This window comes from Narcine bancroftii, chromosome 6, assembly GCF_036971445.1.
Source record: "Narcine bancroftii isolate sNarBan1 chromosome 6, sNarBan1.hap1, whole genome shotgun sequence".
NCBI lineage: Eukaryota > Metazoa > Chordata > Chondrichthyes > Torpediniformes > Narcinidae > Narcine > Narcine bancroftii.
The window spans coordinates 38,455,119-38,477,579 of NC_091474.1; the positions used below are offsets into that span (position 1 = coordinate 38,455,119).

At 40.2% G+C, this 22,461-nt stretch overlaps 1 protein-coding gene across 1 annotated transcript in view; it reads left to right on the top strand.

The window, feature by feature from the left end:
- Window positions 1-22,131, top strand: part of slc12a5a (solute carrier family 12 member 5a) — a 715,472-nt gene extending 693,341 nt beyond the window's left edge. Inside the window, exons 20-25 of the mRNA XM_069884657.1 lie at window positions 3,543-3,674; window positions 8,493-8,600; window positions 10,579-10,701; window positions 17,751-17,938; window positions 18,803-18,936; window positions 19,814-22,131. Coding sequence (XP_069740758.1) covers window positions 3,543-3,674; window positions 8,493-8,600; window positions 10,579-10,701; window positions 17,751-17,938; window positions 18,803-18,936; window positions 19,814-19,905 — 777 coding nt within the window. The 3' untranslated portion in view covers window positions 19,906-22,131. The remainder of the gene's footprint in view (window positions 1-3,542; window positions 3,675-8,492; window positions 8,601-10,578; window positions 10,702-17,750; window positions 17,939-18,802; window positions 18,937-19,813) is intronic.
- The last annotated feature ends 330 nt before the right edge of the window (window positions 22,132-22,461 follow it).

Consider the following 22,461-nt stretch of genomic DNA (forward strand, 5'->3'; position numbering starts at 1 on the left):
AGGGGTAGATTTGCATCTGGAGCTGGTGACCAGGAATGCAGTCTGACATAGGGCTAAACTCACAAGCTGGTGACATGGTGAGAAGAGAGGAAAAAAGCAGTGAGCAAGGACTTCTGTACCAAGCTCACACAAGAGTGTGTAAGTGCCTATGTGTAAACAAGTCCTCACATGCCGAGTGGCTCCCGTGTGTGAACCCATATTTACTTGTGAGCATTAATGCCCAGGGAGCAGAGCCTTGTCTCCAGTTGTCTTGCTCCCTCACCCTTTGGCACTGGATAAAGACCTTGCTCGGTGAACTCCCTGTGAAAGCTGGAATGCAGCCACCTCCATGTTCAAAGAAGTTATACACAGGCATCACCTACCCCTCATAATGAAGGTCGGGACCCAGAATATTAGTATCCTTGTGGATAATGTCAACAGCAACAAACCTGAACACCATTCCACCATCATAGCTCAGAAGTCCAGGCACATTCACTTCAACATCATTGTCCTGAGTGCTACATATTAGGCAGGAGGTAGGCAGTTCTAACAGTAAGATCGTGATATACCTTCTTCTGGATGGGGCCAAGAAGAAGAGGAATGTCACCTTCCTGCAGAGAGTTTACTCATCAAGTATGAGCTGATAGCACTGCAGAATTAATGACCATCTGACTAATTCTAACACAGAACCAACACTCCACAGTCCTCACATGTATCCAAAACCTGCAAGCTTCAGATGAGGCCAATAAGGTCTTTGAAAGCATCTTAGTGTGCTTCACAAAGGAAGACATAAAAGAGGGGGAAACACATGCCCTTCATCAAAGCAAATGAGAGGATGGGTTTAGCATTAATATCACTCAACCAAGGTCCTCTACCAAAATGTCTCCACTACACCACACTAAATCTTAATGATGAGTCCCCAGAAAACTCAGAAGCAACATTTTGGTGAAGAGAAACATTGATGATGAATTTCTCCATCTCCATCAATGTACAAGCATTGGTTGATTGAGAAGGATATTTGAAGATGTGATATCACATGTTGCAAAACTTATGGTCCTCTAGGCTGCAGTGACCACATTCTTCTGAAACTTGGCCTACCTCCAGCAGACCTCTGGAAAAAATACCATGCAACGTGTATACTATTGTAGTTGTTTTTCTCAAAAAAGTACTTGTTTGGTTGTGGCAAGTAAGAATGTTGGTGCATATGTAATTTATGCTTATGTGTGTGACATTAAACTCATTATCATCTCAACAAAATTGTTTAACTTCACTGGAGGAAGAAGAAGTGAATCAATATTAGTGTCCTTTCCCAAACCAACATGCCCACCACCCTAGTTTCTCTAGAATGCTCTAGTTATATTCAACATGTTATATAGGGCCAGCAATGCCATTCACATGTCCAACACCAAACACTCAAAACTCCATTCCACAGCCTGATAGAATATTCCGAACATCCTTGAAGAAATATAACATCCCAAATATCACCTAGAATCTATGGCCTGTGACAGCTGTTAAAGAAGATGCATTCAGGGTGGTATTTGGATCCTTGAGGCCATACATCAGGAACACGCAGAAGCCCTGAGTAGGTCAGTACGTCAGCCAAACTTATCTCTCCCAGGTAAGGATGCTCTGCCCACCTTGGCCACCTCATAACCCACAAAATCAAAGAGGGAAAAAGTCGACTTCCATATCTCATGACCATTTAAGCCATCAATTCTCTGAGCTGTGGGAGATAACTGGAATACAGGGTGATAGGGAGAACATGCAAACTCTACACAGACAGCATTTGGAGTCAGGGTGGAACCTGGGATGCTGGAGCTGTGACATGGTAGTTCCACTATTTATGCTACTGTGCCACCCCTAAATATGTTACCTGCCTGGGTTATCTCCTCTTTTAATAAGTTAGTGTCTCTGACTTCCACATTATGCTTATTTGGTAATTGTATATAAACAGTGCAAAATGCCAGCTGTGTAAGACAAGGACAAAAATGATATCTTGCCAGAAATTGGCTTACAAATTCTGAGGATAAACAGTTCATGACAAATCTCTTAATGGACAGTTGCACACTAATGGTTAACACAACAGTAACTTCCAACAAGAAGCCGCTACTAATCTGAATTAGTATTGAAACTGAGCTGGGTTTAAAAATTGCTGAGTCAGAATGTCTTATGGATAAGGGTTTTGTATTTGCCTGTAATTGGATACATTTATCATCAGTTGATTTATCATCAGTTGGACAGCTCTTTCCCTTTCACCACTTGAGTTTTTTTTCTTTATGCAAAGTTGAAGACATGCAGGTGGATAAGTAAAAATGAATGAGGAAAGTGCATGCATATTTTGAGCCACTTTCTTTGCACAAGAACCTGCTCTAGCACCCATCCTAAGAGATATTTTGATAATAGAGGAATAACTTACTCTATTTTTCAAAAATTACTTTAGAAATTAAATTTGGAATTAATGCTAGAACATATTACTATCCTGTAGTACACACCAGGATGAGTAAAACATTGACAAATGGTGTTTATCTTATCATCAACAATGCATTTGTATTTCAGCATGTCCTGAAGATTAGGTGCTGATAATGTATGCTGCCTGTCTGTCAAACATTCATATATGCACTTGAGAGACCACAATCATTAATCTTCACAAAGGAAGTGTTTCTGGTACATCAAGATATTCAGCTGAATCAAAACACGGGATTCCTCACAGACCACCGTTTCAATGAATGCACCACAAGCCCACAACTGATAGGCTGCAGTTGCTGTATCAACAGCACGATACAATTGAGCACCAAGACACTATGATGGTATTTAAGCTGCTCACTTACCCCTTATAGTTGAAAGATCCATTACATTTAGCCAAGAGAACTTGCCGTCCATTCCCGAGATGAAGTAGAATGCTACTTCCAAGCCTGTCAGCACTAGAACCCTCGTCCACCTCATCCTTCCTCATCTGTCTCCATCATGGAATGGGACATGTCATCTGGCTTAGCAAAACATCCTCAACCAAAAACTGAATGAGCCAAGGTTACATGAACTCAAAATTGCAATAAGCAGAGGTTCTTCCCTGTTGCAATCTAAAAAGAAAACTCTGATACAGCAGAAACCCAAGAATTGAGCATTCTTCCCAAAGAAATTGCATGGTCATACTACCAGGGCTGATGTGTTCTATGATTCCATTTTGACATTTTTAAAAAATTGGATAGGTACATGGATGGGAGGGGTATGGAGGATCTTGGACTGTGTGAAAGTCAATGTGACTAAGCAGAATAACAGTTTGACACAGACTGAATGGCCTGATTCTGTGATATAGTGTTCTATGGTTCTTCAGTTCTTGTACATTATTTATTTTTTGAAAATTTTGAATGTAGAATTGTAAGATCTGGCATTCTTTGAAGGAAAAGGACAACCCAATCTTTCAGATGTGACATTGTAGACATTATACCAAGGCCTCAAGGAAAGTACTCAGTCTCACTACATATTCTCATTGGAAAATTGCCATTGTATAGCTGTGTTCTGCAAGGCAATGCTGATTATCTTTCTGGCCTTCCATTGACTGATAGGTGTGGAAGAAGTGCAAGATGCGCATTTTTACTGTGGCCCAGATGGAAGATAACAGCATCCAAATGAAGAAGGACCTTACAGTTTTCCTCTATCACCTGCGAATTGTAGCTGAAGTGGAAGTTGTAGAGATGGTATGATTGCTGGTGAAATATGGAATTATCTGGATAAATATTTTTTCCTATCATTTATGCCAATGGACTATGCAACTCCTCCAAGATCTTGCATTGCCTACACCCTCCTGTTCATACCCCTCACTCTAAGGTTCCCTATAGCTGTCTCATCTTATTTATACCCCAGGCTCTAACATTCCCTTTCCTTTTAATAATATTTTTATTGAATTTTACAAGGATAAACAAAGCATATACAGAAAATTTATAAAGTCCACAACATAGATGTCAAAAATTAAAGAACATGACAAAATTGTCAAACTTAAAAGTACATCCACATTATACAAGCACAATTTATAAGTTTATCCCAAAAAGCCCTTTACTCTGGCCCCATCTATACACCAGTCTTTTATATTTAAAATATATTTTGTTCTTGGAGTAACACAATAAGTTTCTGGAAGTCAGGTTTTATATTTAAAAAAAGAGAAAAGAAAAGAACAAAAAGAAAAAATGAATGGGAAAAAAGTAGTCCTTAGTTTAACTCAGGTTCTGAAAATAATTCAGGAAAGGTCCCCACATCAATTGTAACTTTTTGTTTGTATTACTGATTGAATAGTGAATCTTTTCTATATTTAAACAAGACATAATATCTCTCAGCCACTGAGCTTGGGTAGGCAGGCAGCATCCCTTCATCTTATTAATATTGCACATCTAGCCAAAAGAGAGATGAAGGACAGAGTGCAACATTTGGCTGAAGTTAAACAAATGTCATCTTCTCCAGTGGTACCAAAAAGGGGAACTTGGGACAATGTTTGAGGCTCATCATTCCAGTATTTTTCGAAGCTAGGACACATCCAGAACATCTGAATCAGGAAGCCTCGTCACAACAAAACTCTACATTTGAATAAATATGAGATCATTTGACTTTGGACATGTGAACCCTATGAACGTCTTTAAATTGCAACAGACAGGGATGGGCACAGAGAGAAGAAGAATTAACCACCTTAAAAATTGAATTCCAAACCTCATCCGACAGTGAAAGATTTAAATCCTGTTCCCAGGTAGTTTTGATTTTATCAAGAGGGACATGTCTTAAACCTGCCAACTTATCATGGATATCAGATGTTAAACCTCTGCATGAGGGTCATAAACTAAGAAACACATCAACAGTATTTGTACCAAATATCCCAAGGAAATTTGGTAACCCTGAGAGTGGAGAAAATGCCTGATTTGCAGATGTCTGAAAAAATGACTATTTGGCAGGTTTAATTTTTCAGAAAGTTATTCAAATGATGCAAAAATGTTATAGATAAAAAAAGAACTTTAAAATGCTCAATACCCATTCTATTACCAGGCTTTAAAATGCAGAATCATGTATAGAAGGTTGGAAGAGATGATTGGAGAGGATAGTACTTGAAAGAGAACTGAGCCCATACTCTCACAGTATGCCTGATAACCAGATTATCAATTGATTTATTTAAGGAAAGAGGAAGTGAGGATCCAAAATGTGCTGGAATGGAAAAGTTTTTAACAAAATTCATCCCCATTTCTACCCATAATGGACAGTAAACTCGGTCATGAAAGTATAACCAAAACATAAGGTTGCATATATTGGTCACCCAATAGTAAAATGGGTAATGCCTCCATCCCTTTTAGATTCTTGAGGATGAACTTTATTTAGTTGCAGGTGCTTACCCTTCCATATATAAGACAATGTAACAGTATCTGAGGAGTCAAAGAAAATTAGGAATGAAAGTCAGTATAGACTGAAGAAAATATAAAAATTTAGACAAAAAATTCATTTTGATAGAGTTAATTTGACCCACCAGGGACATCGCACACCAGTGTCAAGTTACCTGGGGACATCTTCCACCATGAGACCAGAGAGGGCTGTCCGATATGCAGAGATCTCAGGGTCCTGCTGCTGTGCTTTGGCAAGGGCCATGTAGTCGATCCCTGGGACAGGGTGTGGACCTTGATCGGGGACGTGACAGAGCATCAGCTGCCACATTGCTTTTCCCCGCAATGTGGTGAATGTCCATGGTAAATTTGAACACAAACAACAAGTGTCTCTGCTGATGGGCTGACCACGGGTCTGATAACTTATGGAAGGCGAAGGTCAATGGCTTGTGATTGGTGAAGACCTTAAATTGCTGCCTTTACAAAAAGTAACGAAAGTGCCTTACCGCCAGGCACAATGCCAATAGCTCTCAATCAAAGACACTGTGTTTGAGCTCTGGGAAGCAGAGATGTCTGCTAAAAAGGCCAGGGGTTGCCTCTGGCCTTCAATGAACTGTTCCAGTATGCCTTCTACTACTGCGCTGGAGGTGTTGACTGTCAGAGTGGTAGGTGCCTCTGGTCTGGGGTATACCGGGGGGTGGCATTGGCCAGCGCATCTTTGGCATTCTAGAATGCCCTCGAAGATACAATGTCCCAGATAATGTCCTTTGACTTGCCCGCCATTAGCACATGATGTGGGCTGCTGCCAGTATGAATCTATGGTTTATCATACTGCAAATTCCTACAGCCCCTTCACTGTTCATGGCTTGGCAAAGTGCCAGCCCACCTCAAATTTTTCGGGGAGGGGTGTTGCCCTGTGTTTGTTTATTCTATGCCCCAGGAAATCAATAGTGTCCAGGCAGAATTGGCACTTTGTGGGGTTAATTGTTAAGCCAAATTCACTCAACCAAGTGTACAATTGTCTCAGGTGAGCAGTTTCGTCCTTGCGGCTGGCGATAAGGATATTGTCTAAATAGATGAATGAAAATGGGAGGTCCCAGTCCACTGCATCTATCAGCTGCTGCAAAGTTTGTATCGCATTTTTCAGCCCAAAGGGGATGTGTAGGAATTAGAACAGGTCAAAGTGGGTTATGATTGCAGTCTTGGGGACATCCAGGGGGTGAATTGGGATTTGATGATACCCCCAGATGAAGTCCACTTTGGAGAATATCCATGCGGCACGGGATATCTGTCAGGCGTGGTGGCCTCATTGAGGTGGAGGCAATCGCCACATGGCTTCCACCATCCCCTCTGCTGTTTTTGGGACTATTTGGAAGGGGGGAGGCCCAGGGACTGTCGGAGCACCGCACTCTCCTTTGCTCCTCCATTTTCTTGAACTCCTTCTTCGTGAAGCTGATCTTTTTGGGAAGGAGTCAGTGTGCCCTGGCTTGATGCGAGGGGCCCTCAGTTAAAATATGGTGCCTTACCCCATACTTTGGCTTGACCACAGAGAATTGTGGCACCACTATCAAGGGGAACTCTGTCAGTATGCAGGTGAATTCGTTGTCAGAAAGTATTATAGAGTTAAAATGGGGGCAGGTAGCTTGGCTTCCCCCAGAGGTAGAACTTGGAAGGTTCTGGCATGCAGCAAGTGCCGCCCCTTGAGGTCTACAACCAGGCAGTGGACACAAAGGAAGTCAGTCCCCAGAAGTGGTTGCGCCACTGTCTCAAGGGTGAAGGTCCATGTAAAGTGGCTGTTACCAAATTGAAGGGAGATGGTGCAGGTACCAAAGGTTTGGGTGGAGACCCTGTTGGCTGCCTTCAGTTCTAGGCCCTGCTTGCCATTGGAAGTGTCGAGGCAAGGCACTTATCTCAGCTCTGGTGTTGACCAGGAAATGCCTGCCCGACAAAGAGTCCCAGATGTAGAGGAGGCTATCATGTAGGCCAGCTGCCACAGACATCAACAATAGTTGGCTGGGGTGTTTACCAAAAACCTGCAGGGTGGGCGGCATCGACGAGTGTCCGCACCCCATTGCTATCTCATGGTATTAACTTGCCTCTCTGCTGCTATTGGTTTAGTAGTCAGCTGTTGATCCCCAGCAGAGATGGGAGCGTTTTCTTCCCAAAAATCTTGCATAGCAAATTAGAAAAGAATTCTGTAGTTGTAGAGCTCGTCGAAAGAACCAAAGACTTGTTGATCCAAACCAAGACTTTTATTAGCAAAATACAGGAGCTCTTCACAGGTGGCCGACCAGTCCAGAATGATCCAACCTGGCTAGGGACACAACCCTTTAAGGCCCAGACAGTAGGCGTGGCAAAGCTCTCAGCCAATCGCTGTAAGCACAGTCATTACACACTAGATACTGTAACTATATACATTGGTGATAGGTCTGTACTATCACAGTAGTGTGTCCTCCTTCAATAGATTCCACCAAACTCAGGATACGCAAGTATCCTGACCTTCCAGGTCAATGACTTTAGCTGTTAGCTTTGAATTACTTTCTCGTAACCTGGAGAAAACATCCTTTAAATCATTAACGCACTAACTCAGGTCATCTGAGGCAAGCTCCAGAGATGATAGTCGTTGGCCATGTTCATCCACTAATTGAATTAATGGACTTGATCAAATTTGGAGCAAGTTAAAATAAGCTTTGATACCAGCTGCTGGTGCCTGTCTGAGTTAGTTCAGTAGCATTGAAATAGCCTCCATTGTTAGGCTAGTTGCCATTTCTTCTTTTTTCCATATTTCCCACTTCTTGTAGCCATTTTGAGGCAAACACAAATAAAAGAAGAACAAGATGCAAAATCTGTATCACTTTAATTGTGAATAAAGAAGTGGAGGAGTGAAAAAATAGAAAGAAGGCAGGAGCTCTTGATCTTTGCTTCTAGATCATACTGTTGCCAACTGGAAGTCTCTCTATCATTCCCTACATCCATCCCATCTCTCCTAGGCTCTAACATTCCCAACACTCACCCCATCTCCTGTTCATACCACCACACCCACCCCAACTCCTCTCTTCTTTCTCCTGCTCCCCCCGTATTGAAATATTACTCATTGGAAATGAAAGTGATCAGTTGAAGTAGATGTCATTTTTCTTATCCCTGCATTGTTCTGCTGCACAGCACGATAGTGACATTTCAGCGTACACGTATGAGCGAACCCTGATGATGGAGCAACGGTCACAAATTCTGAAGGAAATGCACCTGACGAAGAATGAGAGGGAACGTGAGGTACGTTACTTTGTCTCAAGTCCACTCTTGTTCCAGTTAATGGTTTGAATTATAAAATCTTAAAATGCTAAATGTAGAACTTATTTTGTCAAACTCTTGTTAACCTACCTGAATACAGATAAAAGGGTGCCCTTGAAGTATACCATTTGACAAACTGGCCCACAGTCAGATTCCAAGATCCTGGAATGTTCAAGATCAAGGTTCCTATATTGTCATGTACACAAATACACAAAATGTGTTTACTTTTGTTTGCCTGGAAAGAACAAGGAGGTTCCATTAGTCTCTTTGTGTGCCTTATCAAGAACCAAAAGAGAGTCTCTTCATAGAAGATATACATACAGTTAATGCAAAAAGGATTTTACCACTGAGGATGGATGAGACAAGAGCTTGAGGGCTTGGATTAAGGGTGAACGATTTAAGGAGCACATTAGAGGTGACTTCTTCACTCAGAGGTTGGTAAGAGGCAGAACAGGCTCCAAGAGGAGGTGATTTCAACATTTAAAAGAAGATTGTATAGGCATATGGATGGGAGAGGTATCGCAGCCTATGCTCTGGGTGCAAGTCAGTAGGTCTAGACACAATAATTGTTCAGCACAGATTCGATGGGTTGAAGGGCTTGTTTCTGTGCTGTAGTGTTCTATGGTTCAGAGATATCAAATGTCTATGGATCCCATCACGTTCTCCAATATCGCTACCTCCTGTGATCCCATAACCTCTGTAGCCCTTCGTCCTCCTGTCCGGTCCAGCGGTGAACCTGAGCTCTAGTCATACAAGTCAACCCCAGGTTCCAAACACCCAACACAATTAAAAAGCTGCCAGTACCCGAAGCTCTTCGAGAGCCCTGCTCGCCGTCAACACCCTCACAAATCCCAGTCTCAACACCTGCTGCCCACAAGCCTGGCTCCAGCAACCCGTTGCCTAGGTGATGTCTGCTGCTGTTGCTCCTACCCTGGAGAGTTTTCACCTAAGTTTCTCCTTCTTGGTCATGGTGTCTTCTCTAATCTGGTGCTCTAATATTGGTATGTGATTATTTTAAAGGTTTTTGTGACCACATTTTTAAATGCAGCCCTTTACCAAGTTCTCAAAAATATTATAAAAGATTTGGGCTACAGATTTCTAACTTCTTCTCTCTGACCTATATTCTCTCCAATAAGAGATAACTAACTGTAGGGAATAAACGTCAGAGATAAGACATGGGTAATTAACCAATTGCTGTTTAACTGTACTGCAACCTTATAAATTAGTTCAGCTGTGATATTTTATATTCACTCATGGAGTGAACATGCAGAAGAGAAAATATGAAGTCACGTGCAGTATTGTTGCTGATTCAGATTTAAAATTAGAGGAAATTGGATTCAAAGAAAACTTTCATTTATTAAATGTTTTTTTTTAATCATCTGTCTGCCCAAAGTTGTGCAGGTAATGTTTGAAGTGTTTTTTTTTTAAGTGTTGCCGCTGTCATAAAGTAAACAAGATTCCTCCCAATACTGAGGTCTTGGAAAAGAATGTGGATACTGAGTCTTGATTTTAACAGAAACAAGACACAGGAAATATGCATCAAAGAAAATAATTTCCAAAACAATAACATTTACCCCTAAATTTCAAAAATATGAGGTAGTATCTCAAGGAAAAGCACTCAACATGCATTTAATGGCATGATATCTTTACAAACAGAATGCAAATTCACTCAAATTACTGACCGTTAAGAAAGGCTGAGCAGCAACAAACAATAGGTTTAAACATCGTGCCTTGGGATCTTGGGCACATTGGTGGTCCATCCAATGAATGACCTGGGAACAAAATTGGGATTCCCTCACATCTTCCTCGAGTGGAAGTTATTAAAGAGGAGAAAATATGACATATCTTAACACAAAACAAAATCAATCATCGAGGATCAATGATGTCTCCCGTGTCCTCAACAAAAGAAACCACTGTTCTGTGGAAGATCTACCCCATTGTCTCTTTCTCTGTTTCCCAGATTCAAAGCATCACTGATGAGTCACGTGGCTCCATTCGTCGTAAACACCCAGCGAAAGCCAAGCTGCGCCTGAGCTCTCAGGATGAGCAGGAGGGAAGTACCGAAGAGAAACCCGAAGAAGAGGTATTCTGATTGTTGCAAACGATTAGTGGTTCCAAATGGTCATTCCATCCTCATTAATGGTTCAGACTGAAGGATCTATGAGCAACAGATACAGGGGTTGACAGAAACAAAATGATGAAATTGTGCATCAATTTGGAACTGGAATTTGAAAGTGGAAAAGGACATAAGAAATATATGGGCAAGAAAATTAACCCATGATTCATCAACCCTCCACATAATACAGTGGCAAGAGCTTCACAACTAAACGCCTTCACTCTCCTCACCCAACCCATGACTCGCTCTCGAACAGCAAGATGATAGGATAATGCAGAGCCTTACCTTTTTTTGTATACCATCGAGAATGAAGGGAAATATTGGAGAGAGATTTTGCAAAGATAATTGCCACATACTAGTGCTTTGCATGCATCCAAAGAGAGTCTCACTGTCCTTGGTTGACTGCACAATGAACATGCTTTGATTGAATAATACCTCTGCAACATCAAAAAACGCTTTAGTACCCTGGTTGCTCAGTGGTCCTGTGCACAATACTCTTGTAGTGCTTTATTAACCTTAATAATAAGCCTCTCATGCTCCTTTTGGTTCCGTTACAGATTACTTAAGGATAGTGAAGACCTATTATGTAGCATCATTTTCTTATTTACCAAGTAACCCTTAGTATATAGCCATAACATGAGATTCTTTGAAAATATGTTTTGTCCCACAGAAAGAGTCTAGTGAAATGACAGTTCATCTTGAACAGATAAGGAAAGCAACCTCTTGACAACTTGGGCAATGTTTTATCGACATTCTTTCTCTAAGTCATTTTACCATTTGTCTTCTTTTCACAGTTTCTCTATTACATTCTTGTCCTTACTTTGAAACCCCATCCACTACTGGTGGACTTAATGTTGCTGTGCTTACTGTGTACAAGACATTTTGCAGCAAACACTACTCTTGTTTTTTTTAATTTTTATTTTCAACATAGAAATAGACTCTTCAGGCCATAAACTCCATGCTGGATCTCATGAATCCCATCCTTCCATTATTTCCTTGTAACCTATTCTCTCACACATGCTCATTAAACCTCAGACATCCACTTTTGTTTTCTTTCCACCCCCTTCAGACAAGACACAGTTGAAAATTCACCTAATAATTAACGTTTTTGGGTGTGGAATGAAAGTCAAACATCTGGGAAAAGCTCACATAGTTACAGAGCTGAAGGTGTGGATAGACACTTGGCAGTATGACATGGTGACAATTAGTGAGACATGGTTGCAGGAGGGATGTGACTGGCAGCTGGGATTTTGCTGCTTTAGGTGTGATAGAATTGGAGGGGTGTGATAGAGATGGAGGAGATATTGAATGAGTTCTTCTCTAGGGAAAAGGATATGGAATCATGTAGGCTCAGAGAAGCAAAAGGGGTGATTATGGAAAATGTGTATCATTGCTTGTCAGGGAAAATATTACAGCAGTGCTGATGTGAGATAGATTGGAGGGCTCATGGGTGGAATTAAAAAATGGAAAAGGAGAAGTTACAATTATAGGGGTGTATTATAGAGCGAGAAATAGAGGAGAAAATGTGTAAGGAAATAGCTGAGATTTGTAATAAGCACAGGGTTGTGTTAGTGGAGGATTTTAATTTTCCTAATATAGATTGGGAAACACATTCAGTGAGGGGCTGGATGGATTAGAATTTGTAAAATGTGTACCGGATAGTTTTTTTTGCAGCAATACATTGAGGTATTGTTGGGGAATGAGATAGGGCAGGTGACTGAGGTGTGTATTGGGGAGCACTTCAGATCCTGTGATCATGGCACCATTAATTTCAATATAATTATGGAAAGGGATAGGTCTGGTCCAAAGATTAAACTTTTTGAGTGGGGGAGAGCCAGATTTGAAGAAATGGGAAGGGATTTGAAAGGAGAGGTTTGGGCTGATTTGTTTTATGGGAAGGAGGTAGAGGAGAATTGGCGGTCTTCTAAAAGTGAGATTTTGAGGGTGCAGAATCTTTATGTTCATGTTAGGATAAAAGGCAGAGTCAAAAGTTTGAGAGAGCCATGGTTTTCAAGGGAGATTAGAAAGTTGATTTGAAATGAAAGGGAGGCCTACATTAAATACAAGAATCAAGATATAGATGTGATGCTTGGAAAGTACATGGATGGTAAAAAGAAGCTTAAGAAAGAAATTAGGATAGTGAAAAGGAGGTACGAGGAGGCTATACTGAACAGGGTGAAAGTAAATCAGAAGAGTTTACAAATATGTAAATAGCAAAAGGAGAGTGAAGGATAAAATTGGTCCCTTAGAGAATCCGAGCGATCAAATGTGAACGGAGCCGAATGAGATGAGGGAGATATTGAATGAGTTCTTCTCTTCGGTATTCACTAGGGAAAAGGATATGGAATCATGTAAGATAAGAGAAGCAAAAGGGATGAATGTGGAAAATGTAGGGATTATGAAAGAGGGGGTATTGGAACTTTTGAGGCATATAAAGATGGATAAGTCTTCAGGCCCCAATGGGATTTTCCCTAGGACCTTGAGGGAAGTCAGGGAGGAAATAGTGAAGGCACTGACAGTGATTTTTAAACCGTCACTAGAGGGGGGCATGGTGCCACAGGATTGGCAAATTGCAAACATGGTTCCTCATTTTTAAAAAGGGCTCCAGATGTAGACCCAGCAATTATAGGCCAGTAAGTTTGACATCGGTAGTCGGTAAACTGATAGAAAATATTCTTAAAGATAATATGTATAAGTACCTAGAGGGGCAGGGACACCCAACATGGGTTTGTGCGGGGAAGGTCATGTTTGACAAATCTTATTGAAGGTGATGAGCGTAGTGCAGTAGATGTAGTCTATATGGATTTCAGTAAGGCCTCGATAAGGTTCCACATGGAAGGTTGGTAAGGAAGGTTCAGGCACTGGGTTCAACCATGGATAGAAGGTAGATGCCAGAGAGTCATGGTGGATAACTGTCTGTCAGGATGGAGGCCAGTGACGAGTGGTGCGCCTCAGGGATCGGTGTCGGGTGCCTTGTTGTTTGTCATTTACATTAATGATTTGGATGATGGAGTGGTAAATTGGGTTAGTAAATATGCAGACGATACAAAAATAGGGAGAGCAGTGGATAGTAAAGATTGTTTTCAGAGACTGCAGAAGGATTTGGACTGCTTAGGAGAGTGGGCTGAGAGATGGCAGATGAAGTTTAATGAGGATGTGTGAAGTGCTTCATTTTGGGAAGAATAATCAAAACACAATGTATGCAGTGAAGGGGAGGGTGTTGAGGAATGCAGAGGGACAGAGATCTTGGAATAACGGTTCATTATTCTTTGAAAGTGAATTCTCATGTGGATAGAGTGATAAAGAAGACTTTTGGTATGCTGGCCTTTATAAATCAAAGCATAGAATATAGGAGCTGGGAGGTGATGTTGAGACTGTTCAAGGCATTGGTGAGGCCAAATTTAGAATACTTAGTGCATTTCTGGCCCCCAAAGGATATCAATAAGATAGAGAGGGTGCAGAGAAGATTTACTAAAATGTTGCCTAGTTTGCAGTATCTATAATACAAAGAAAGATTGAGTAGACTGGGTCTTCATTCATTGGAGCATAGAAGGTTGAGGGGGTATTTGATAGAAGTATTTAAAATTATGAGGGGGATAGATAGAGTAGATGTGAATAGACTCTTCCCCTTGAGGGTAGGCGAGATTGGAATGAAGGGACATAAGTTAAGGGTTAGGGGGCAAAAGTTCAGAAGTAACATGAGAGGGAGCTTCTTCACTCAGAGAGTGGTGGCTGAGTGGAATGACCTTCCGGAAGAGGTGGTTGCAGCAGGGTATATTTTGTCATTAAGAGTAGGTTGGATAAGTGCGTGGATATGAGGGGATTGAAAGGTTATGGTCAGGGAGCAGGTAGGTGGGACTAGAGATCATTTAAATCAATGAGCTAAATCTCAGACCATTAAAAGAAGCAACAGAGAGCATTACTGGGGCCTTGACAAATATTTTTATATCTTTGCCAGCAACAGGACAGGTCATAAAGGACTAGAAATGAGCCAATGTTGTTCCTTTTGTTGAAGAAGGGATAATCCAGGAAACCATAGTTCACATTAGTGCCATGGAAGCTACTGGAGATAGGATTTGGAAAGGCATGGCCAGTTAGGTACAATCGTGCATGCCAAGTCATGTCTTACAAATTTGATATGAGTTTTTTGAGGAGCTGATAAAGGTGGTTGTTTAGGGTAGGACAGTGGATGTTGTCTGTATAGACTTTAGTGAGGCATTTGACAAGCTCCCTCATGATTGACTGATGCTGGAGGTAAAGATGCATTGGGATCCAGGGTGAATTGATAGTTTGTATTCAACATTGGCTTGCCCATAGAAGACAAAGGGTAGTGGCGGAAGGATCATTCTGGCTGGCAGTCCATGAGTAGTGGTGTTTTGCAGGAATCTGTATTGGGACTGCTGTTTGTCATTATATCTGAATAACTTGGATGAAAAGGGGAATGGGTAGACGAGAAAGTCTGCTGAATATGTAAGTGGATAGTGCAGAGGATATGACAGGATATAGAGCAGTTCCAGATATAAGCAGAGAAATGGCAGAGTTGCACTTTGAGAGTTCAAATGTAAGGAGAGAAATCACAGTACTTGTCAGGATTCTGAACAGCAGTGATGCACAGAGTCAAAGTCTATAGCTCCCTGAAAGTGACTGTGCAGCTAAACTGAGTGTTAATGAAAGGTGTGGCTTGCCTGCCTTCAAAGGTCAAGCCATTGAGTAGGGAAGTCTGTTGCAGCTGGTTAGACTGCATCTGGCGTATCGGTTGTAATTCTGGTTGTTCCATTACAGGAAGGATGGGGAGGCTTTGGCAAATAGACTTAGCAGAACACTGCGTGGCTGAGAGGGTATGGTATTTAAAGGGAGGTTGGTCAAATGCGAGTTGTTTTCTCAGAAGCATTGGAGATTGGGGTAAGACCTCATAAGAGTTTATAAAATAGAGGCATAGATAGGGTAAATACTCAGAATCTTTTTTACAAGGGTGAAGATTTCAAATAATTAATGATATCCATTTAAGGTGAGAGGGGGGAAAGTTTGAAGGTGGTGTGTGGGGCAAATATTTTACTCAGTGTTGGATAGAATGAGCTGCCAGAGGTAGATATGATAGTACTGTTTAAGACGTTTCCCACTAGACAGATAAATATGCAGAGAATGGAGGGCTATGGACCATAAGCTGGCAGAAGTGACTTTGTTTAATTTGGCATCCTGTTCTACACAAGCGTCATGTGCTGAATGTCCTGTCCCTGTGCTGGACTATGTTCCATATCCCACAAAGCAGGACCATAGTCTGGGTTGACCTTGGATCGCTGCAGCTGTGAGATGGCTGAACTACCTGCACTTGACGTCTGTAGTTGGAAAAATGCTTGAAGCCGTCATTAAAGATGAAATAGTGAAACTTTTGGAACGTAAGGATTCAATCAGGCAGACACAGCATGGTTTTAGAAAGGGAAGATCTTGTTTGACAAACTTGTTAGGATTCTTTGAGGATATAATGGGTGCGGTGGATAGAGGTTGATGTTGTATATTTGGATTTCCAGAAAGCGTTTGATAAGGTGCCGCACAAGAGACCTATCAGTAAGTTACAGGAAAGTGGAGTCCAGGGAAGCATATTGGCCTGGATTGAAAATTGGTTGTCTGACAGGAGGCAGAGAGTCGGGATAAGTGGGAGTTTTTCAGGTTGGCAGAGAGTGCTAAGTGGGGTGCCACAGGGGTCAGTGTTAGGCCCACAACTGTTCATCATTTACATTGATGACTTGGAGGAGGGGACAAAATGTGGTGTAGCCAAGTTTGCGGATGACACCAAATTGAGTGGAAGAGCAAATTGTAATGAGGATGTGGAGAGTCTGCAGAGGGATATAGTTAAGCTGGATGAGTGGGCAAAGGTCCGGCAGATGGAGTACAATGTTAGTAAATGTGAGGTTATCCACTTTGGCAAGAAAAGTAAAAGAGCTGAATATTATTTAAAGGGTGAAAAACTACAGCATGCTGTTGTGCAGAGGGACTTGGGAGTGCTTGTGCATGAATCGCAAAAAGTTAGGTTGCAGGTGCAGCAGGTTATTAAGAAGGCAAATGGAATGTTGGCCTTCATCGCTAGAGGAATTGAATTCAGAAGTAGGGAGGTAATGTTGCAACTGTATAAGGTACTGGTGAGACCGCACCTGGAGTACTGTGTCTAGTTCTGGTCTCCATATTTGAGGAAGGATATACTGGCTTTGGAGACGGTCCAGAGGAGGTTTACTAGGTTGATCCCTGGGATGAAGGGATTGACTTATGATGAAAGATTAAATCATCTAGGATTGTATTCACTCGAGTTCAGAAGAATGAGAGGAGATCTTATAGAAACATATAGGATTATGAAGGGTATGGATAGGATAGATGTAGGAAGGTTTTTTGAACTGGCCGGGGAAACTAAAACGAGAGGACACAGTCTCAAGATTCGGGGAAGTAGATTTAGGACAGAGATGAGGAAAAATAGTTTTTCCCAGAGAGTAGTGAATGTTTGGAATTCTCTAACCAGGGAAGTGGTTGAGGCTGCCTCATTAAACATATTTAAAATTCGGTTAGATAAATTTTTACATGAGAGAGGAATTAGGGGATATGGGGAGAAGGCAGGTAGGTGGAGTTAGGTCATAAATTAGATCAGCCATGATCGTATTGAATGGCGGAGCAGGCTCGATGGGCCATTTTTGGCCTACTCCTGTTCCTACTTCCTATGTTCCTATGTAAGACTGTGTGCTGAATCTCCCAGTGCTATGGTCCTTGCCATCAAAAACAAAAGTAGTAAAAGCTTTAGAAACATCATTTTCCCCAAATCTGACATGCTTGTAAATCCTGAAATTCTCAGTAGAGTCTGTTTGACTCCATCTTCTCAGGAAAATCAGAGATAGACAATAACTATGACTTTGATAAGAACCCAATATAATTTTCACATGCTTAGAATTCCACTCCTCCAATTCACCCCATTCCAGATCATGCCACCAGCCACTCTACTTGTTCCTGGTATATTCTCTTTTTCCTTGCTTCAGGTTCAGTTGATTCTTGACAAAACCGCTTCCACTCAGTCAATTGCCTCTCAGTCACCTGCTGATGAGGTGAGCACACCTGGAGAGAAAGTTCACATGACCTGGACAAAAGAAAAATTAGCAGGAGACAGAAACAAAAACAAAGGACCCGTTACACCAGAAGAAATTCGGGACCTCTTCAGCATGAAACCGTGAGTATGCATAATCTGAAATGGTTCAGGCAAGAGAGAAACTGGCAAGTTAGATAACTAAACTTTATAACTAAACTTCTGGTAAATAAAATTAAACTGATATATTTATATTGGTGGAAATATTCCTGTGTGAATATTAGGATTTTATACTTTGCTTTATCTTTCATATTCTGCAAGTGTCAGTAACCATTTTAATTGTTACCTTCTCTCGCTTTCTATCTGCTATCAGTGAGTGGGAGAATCTGTAAGTCCAATTTATTGTTTACCCATCTTATTCCTTCTTTATCCTTTGGTAGATTTTGTTACAGTGGCATTTACTGGTGTACATTTTCTCTGCCCATTTACGTAGCAACATCTTATGGTATGTTGACATTAAAGTTAATGAGGGACTCTTTTTACTGAGAAGGTTGCCTTATTAGCCCGCAGTGATGATTTTTCATTTGGGTTATTTAGTGCTCTGGAATTGAGGATTGGCAAAAGAACAAAGGGTAACAAAAACTACAGAGTGGGACATACCATCTGAAAACATGATGCAAAACTTCCCTCTTGCAAATGGGAAAAGTGCTGTACTGTTTCACTCCACTCCTCAGTTCATGACATATTCCACTCCTCAAGTGATGTAGTGTGTTGTTTATAAGGAAAAACTTAACACAACTTGATTTTTTTTAGTTTTAGCTAGTCCAGCAGTGGACCCACCTGATGGTATTGTTGTGTGTCTGTAACAAAAACAATATTCATTGTTAATTCCCTGCTTCACTTTAAATGTAGTTCTCTTATTGCTACCAGTTACAGCTGAAGTTTTGCATAATCACCAGCCTTTGACAACTTTCAGTGCAAAGGATAATGATTTCCTCTGTCAATCAGAAATCAATCAAATGTCCGGCGGATGCACACTGCAGTGAAGCTGAATGAAGTCATTGTGAAGAAGTCTCAAGATGCAAAGTTGGTCCTCCTGAACATGCCTGGACCTCCTAAAAATCGGAATGGAGATGAAAACTGTATCCTTCCTTAAGAGACGTAACAACTGTAACTTCTTCATTCAGCAATGAATAGTTCAAATTAGAAAAGCAGCGTCTGAGGAGGAAGGTTAGAGATGTAGAATTTTACTTCAGACACTGATTTAATTCTGTTATTTCACTGACGAGGTACTGAATTCTTCTCTACATCATATCACAACGTAGAGTAGACCGCGCAAAAGGAAAGATTGGCAAGTAAGACCAAGATAAATAATGCATGGAAAGAAAGAAGAGTGAGTAAAAATGAACAGACCCAGATATTGAGAAGGTGAGGCAGAGAGATAAAAGGTAATTATGAAGGCTCAGAGTTCAAGTTCATTTATCATTATGTGAAATACACCAACATACTAGAGAAACTATGGAAGGATGACCAACGTTTTGGGCCAGGGCCCTTCCTCAAGATTAATGCAAAATTTGTCAGGCGTCTGAATAAAAGATATGTACTGAGGTACAGTGGAAAAGGTCTATTTAGTCTGCTATAGGTAAGAGGCTATATTCCTTGACCTGTCAGATGAAAATCAAAAGATGATTGTTAAGTAAATACAGTAAAACCTCTGGTATCCGGCACCTATGGGTGCCAGATAAGTGAATTGCCTGATGCATTGTGTTGCGTGATTGGCAAACTGAAGTTAGGGGCTCCAATTTTAAATTTAATTTTTAAAAATTTAGACATACAGCATGGCAAAAGACCATTTCAGCCCACGAGTCCATGCTACCCAATTTACATGCAATTAACCTACACCACTGGTTCATTTCAAACAGTTGGAGGAAACCGGAGCAGTTGGTCCACATTCTTTGCTTTTTAGTCTCAGTTCATGCCTGCGAAAGTGGGATTTCTTTTCTTTGACAATTACTGCAGACATGGAATTTCTGGAGGTTTTGACAGAAGGCTTGGAACGGGTGCTGTTGGTTCGAGGCGGGGGCAGAGAAGTCATCACCATTTACTCCTGAGCATCAATTATAGCCAGCAGTCACGCAATGAACCCATCACAGCTTTTTATCAGTAAATCACAGTCTCTTCTCAATGTATAATATTGCCATGCAGCTAGCAAACCTTTCTATCCAATTCCTGGTCATGGTTTTTGTAAAATGTTTCCTTTTGGAGACAGGATAGGAAGTTACACTGAAAAGTCTAGGAAGGGGAATGCTCACCTACACAGCTTGTGTCTTAAATTACTTTGCTCATTGATGCCCTTTCTCAGCTTCAATTGTTCTCAAGGAATTTGTCATTCAATTGCAGTATTAAACAGCTATTATTAGAATACATGAGCATGTGGGTGTGAGTAACCAGTTCTGTGATGTGTGGCTACATATAAAAATGCATTTGACTAGAGAAAACTTTCCAAAAAAAAAACATTCATGTCGCAGTTTAAACTTTGATACGCCATTGGGCAGATTATTCCACAGGTCAGTGGTTGGACTGTGCATAAGGTTGTCAACAGGACTCATCTCAATTACATTACAGTATAAGGCCAGAAATTGGCTTGCTTGCATCCGTGATGTAGCCTTGTCAATCTTCAAACATCCAGGCCACAAATGAATGAAAAACTGGCCCTCTGGTTGCTGTTCATCCATTTCAATGTTAATCTGTTCAGCCGGACTCTGTTTCCAAAGTGCGACTAAGGGCAGGTGAGAAAAGGAAACAATTTATTTTTGGAGGATGTAAAATATATAAAATATGGTATATTAGATAAGAATAAAGTAAAAGTAAAATAAAACCTAAACTAAGAAAGAGAAGCTTGGGTTAGTTGGATGTAATAATAAAACTGCTTTATCATTCATTGACAATATATTTTTGGTTGTATTGGACGGGTACTACAGTAAACATGTTTCAGTAACTGTAATACTTGTGCTTCTTTCAGCAATAGTTTCCTCTCATTCTAAGGGTTGATTGTATTTGTCAGTTGATGTGAAATTGCTCCATTCCATTGCTTTTTGCACACAGTATAATTAGCTGAGGTGTGAATTCTCCAGTAATACATAGTCAGAATACATTAGGTTTTGTAGACTGCATTTCCAAATAATATGTTTATCATTCTTTTAACATATTTAGACTTCTTAAAAAGTTGTGATCATTTTATTTGGCTGTAATGAATTGAGAAGGAAAATAATTATGAGCAATATGAATATATTTTCACAGAAAAGAAGCAATTTTCACTGACCCTAAAGAATATTCAGTTATTGCATATTGTGTACATACTATAAATAGCAAATTATTGTAATCTGTGAGAAGGGCTGATCTATATTGCTCAAGGCAATGTGTGCATCCAGGGGACATTAGCAGTCATTCGCAAGGTTCACAAAATAAAAATCACTACTTGGAAAGTGTGTAGAAACCCTGGTATGCAAATGATTAGTATGTATCATAACATATAAAAAAAAATATATTTTTTGTTCCTTAACATATCAAACTGTTTTTGATTTGGAGCTGATATCAAGTATCACTAAGTAAACTGCAATCCTTTTCTAAAATTATATGACAAACTATAAAGTGAAAACAATGGTTTTGGCAGCTTGATAGTAAGTATTTAAAAGCTGTGTCTTGTGAGCATTTCCCTTTGTTACATTTTAATGTATTGGTACAACTGAAATATTTAGTTTTTAACCATTCAGTGCATCATATTGGGGGGAAAAATAATCAGAATCAATTATATCCAATCTATTCAAAAGGAAAGGGCCATTTCATCATAGATAGTTTTTACAGAAGATAACATAATTCTGAAATTAAGGAGATGGACCCATGAAAGCAAACTATCAAACTGAAACTTGTCTAGTTAGCAACACAACCTTGCATTTTAGATCAAAGCAAGTACCTGGATTTAAAATTCCAAAATATAAATATTTAACATTCAGACATTCTCCTGTAGATTTGTATTTCAGGACAGTTACATGAGGATTAGGATTCTGAATAACAATTTGGTGATCTGAACATTGGTATAACAATTTCTTCATCTTTTCCTTTAAAAAAAGCACTTTGTTGTTTGAGTGATTCTTCATTTCTAGAATCTTTGTCATAATGTTTTACCAGGGAAATGGGTTGCAAAAAAGCAACATTTAAATATTCATCAAGGTATAAAGAATTGAAGTAAAAATGCTGATATGCATTTTGTAGCCACAAGATGTCACCAAAAGGTTTTAATCACTGTTTCAAATTCTCTCAAATATTTATTACTGGCTCCCTCGTATTATTGTTAATTATTTTAAGTTAATTAAAACAGTTTTTGTCTTTAAAAATATCAGAGCTCTTTGGTTTATTTTGTTTGATGCATTAGCACACAACTTTTTTTTAAGGGTTCAAACATTTTCCTGGTGACGCAAATAGCATCAACATCAATAATCATGCTTTCATTGCATTTTTCAGTCAGTAATGAATGTGGTTTTTATATAAAGTAACATCATTAAAATACAAGATCACTGTTAAATTCATTAATAATCGCTGCAGTAACTATCACTGGTTTTCCACAATGTGTTTTGCTGGGCATTGCAGAAGTAACTTGTAGCATATGT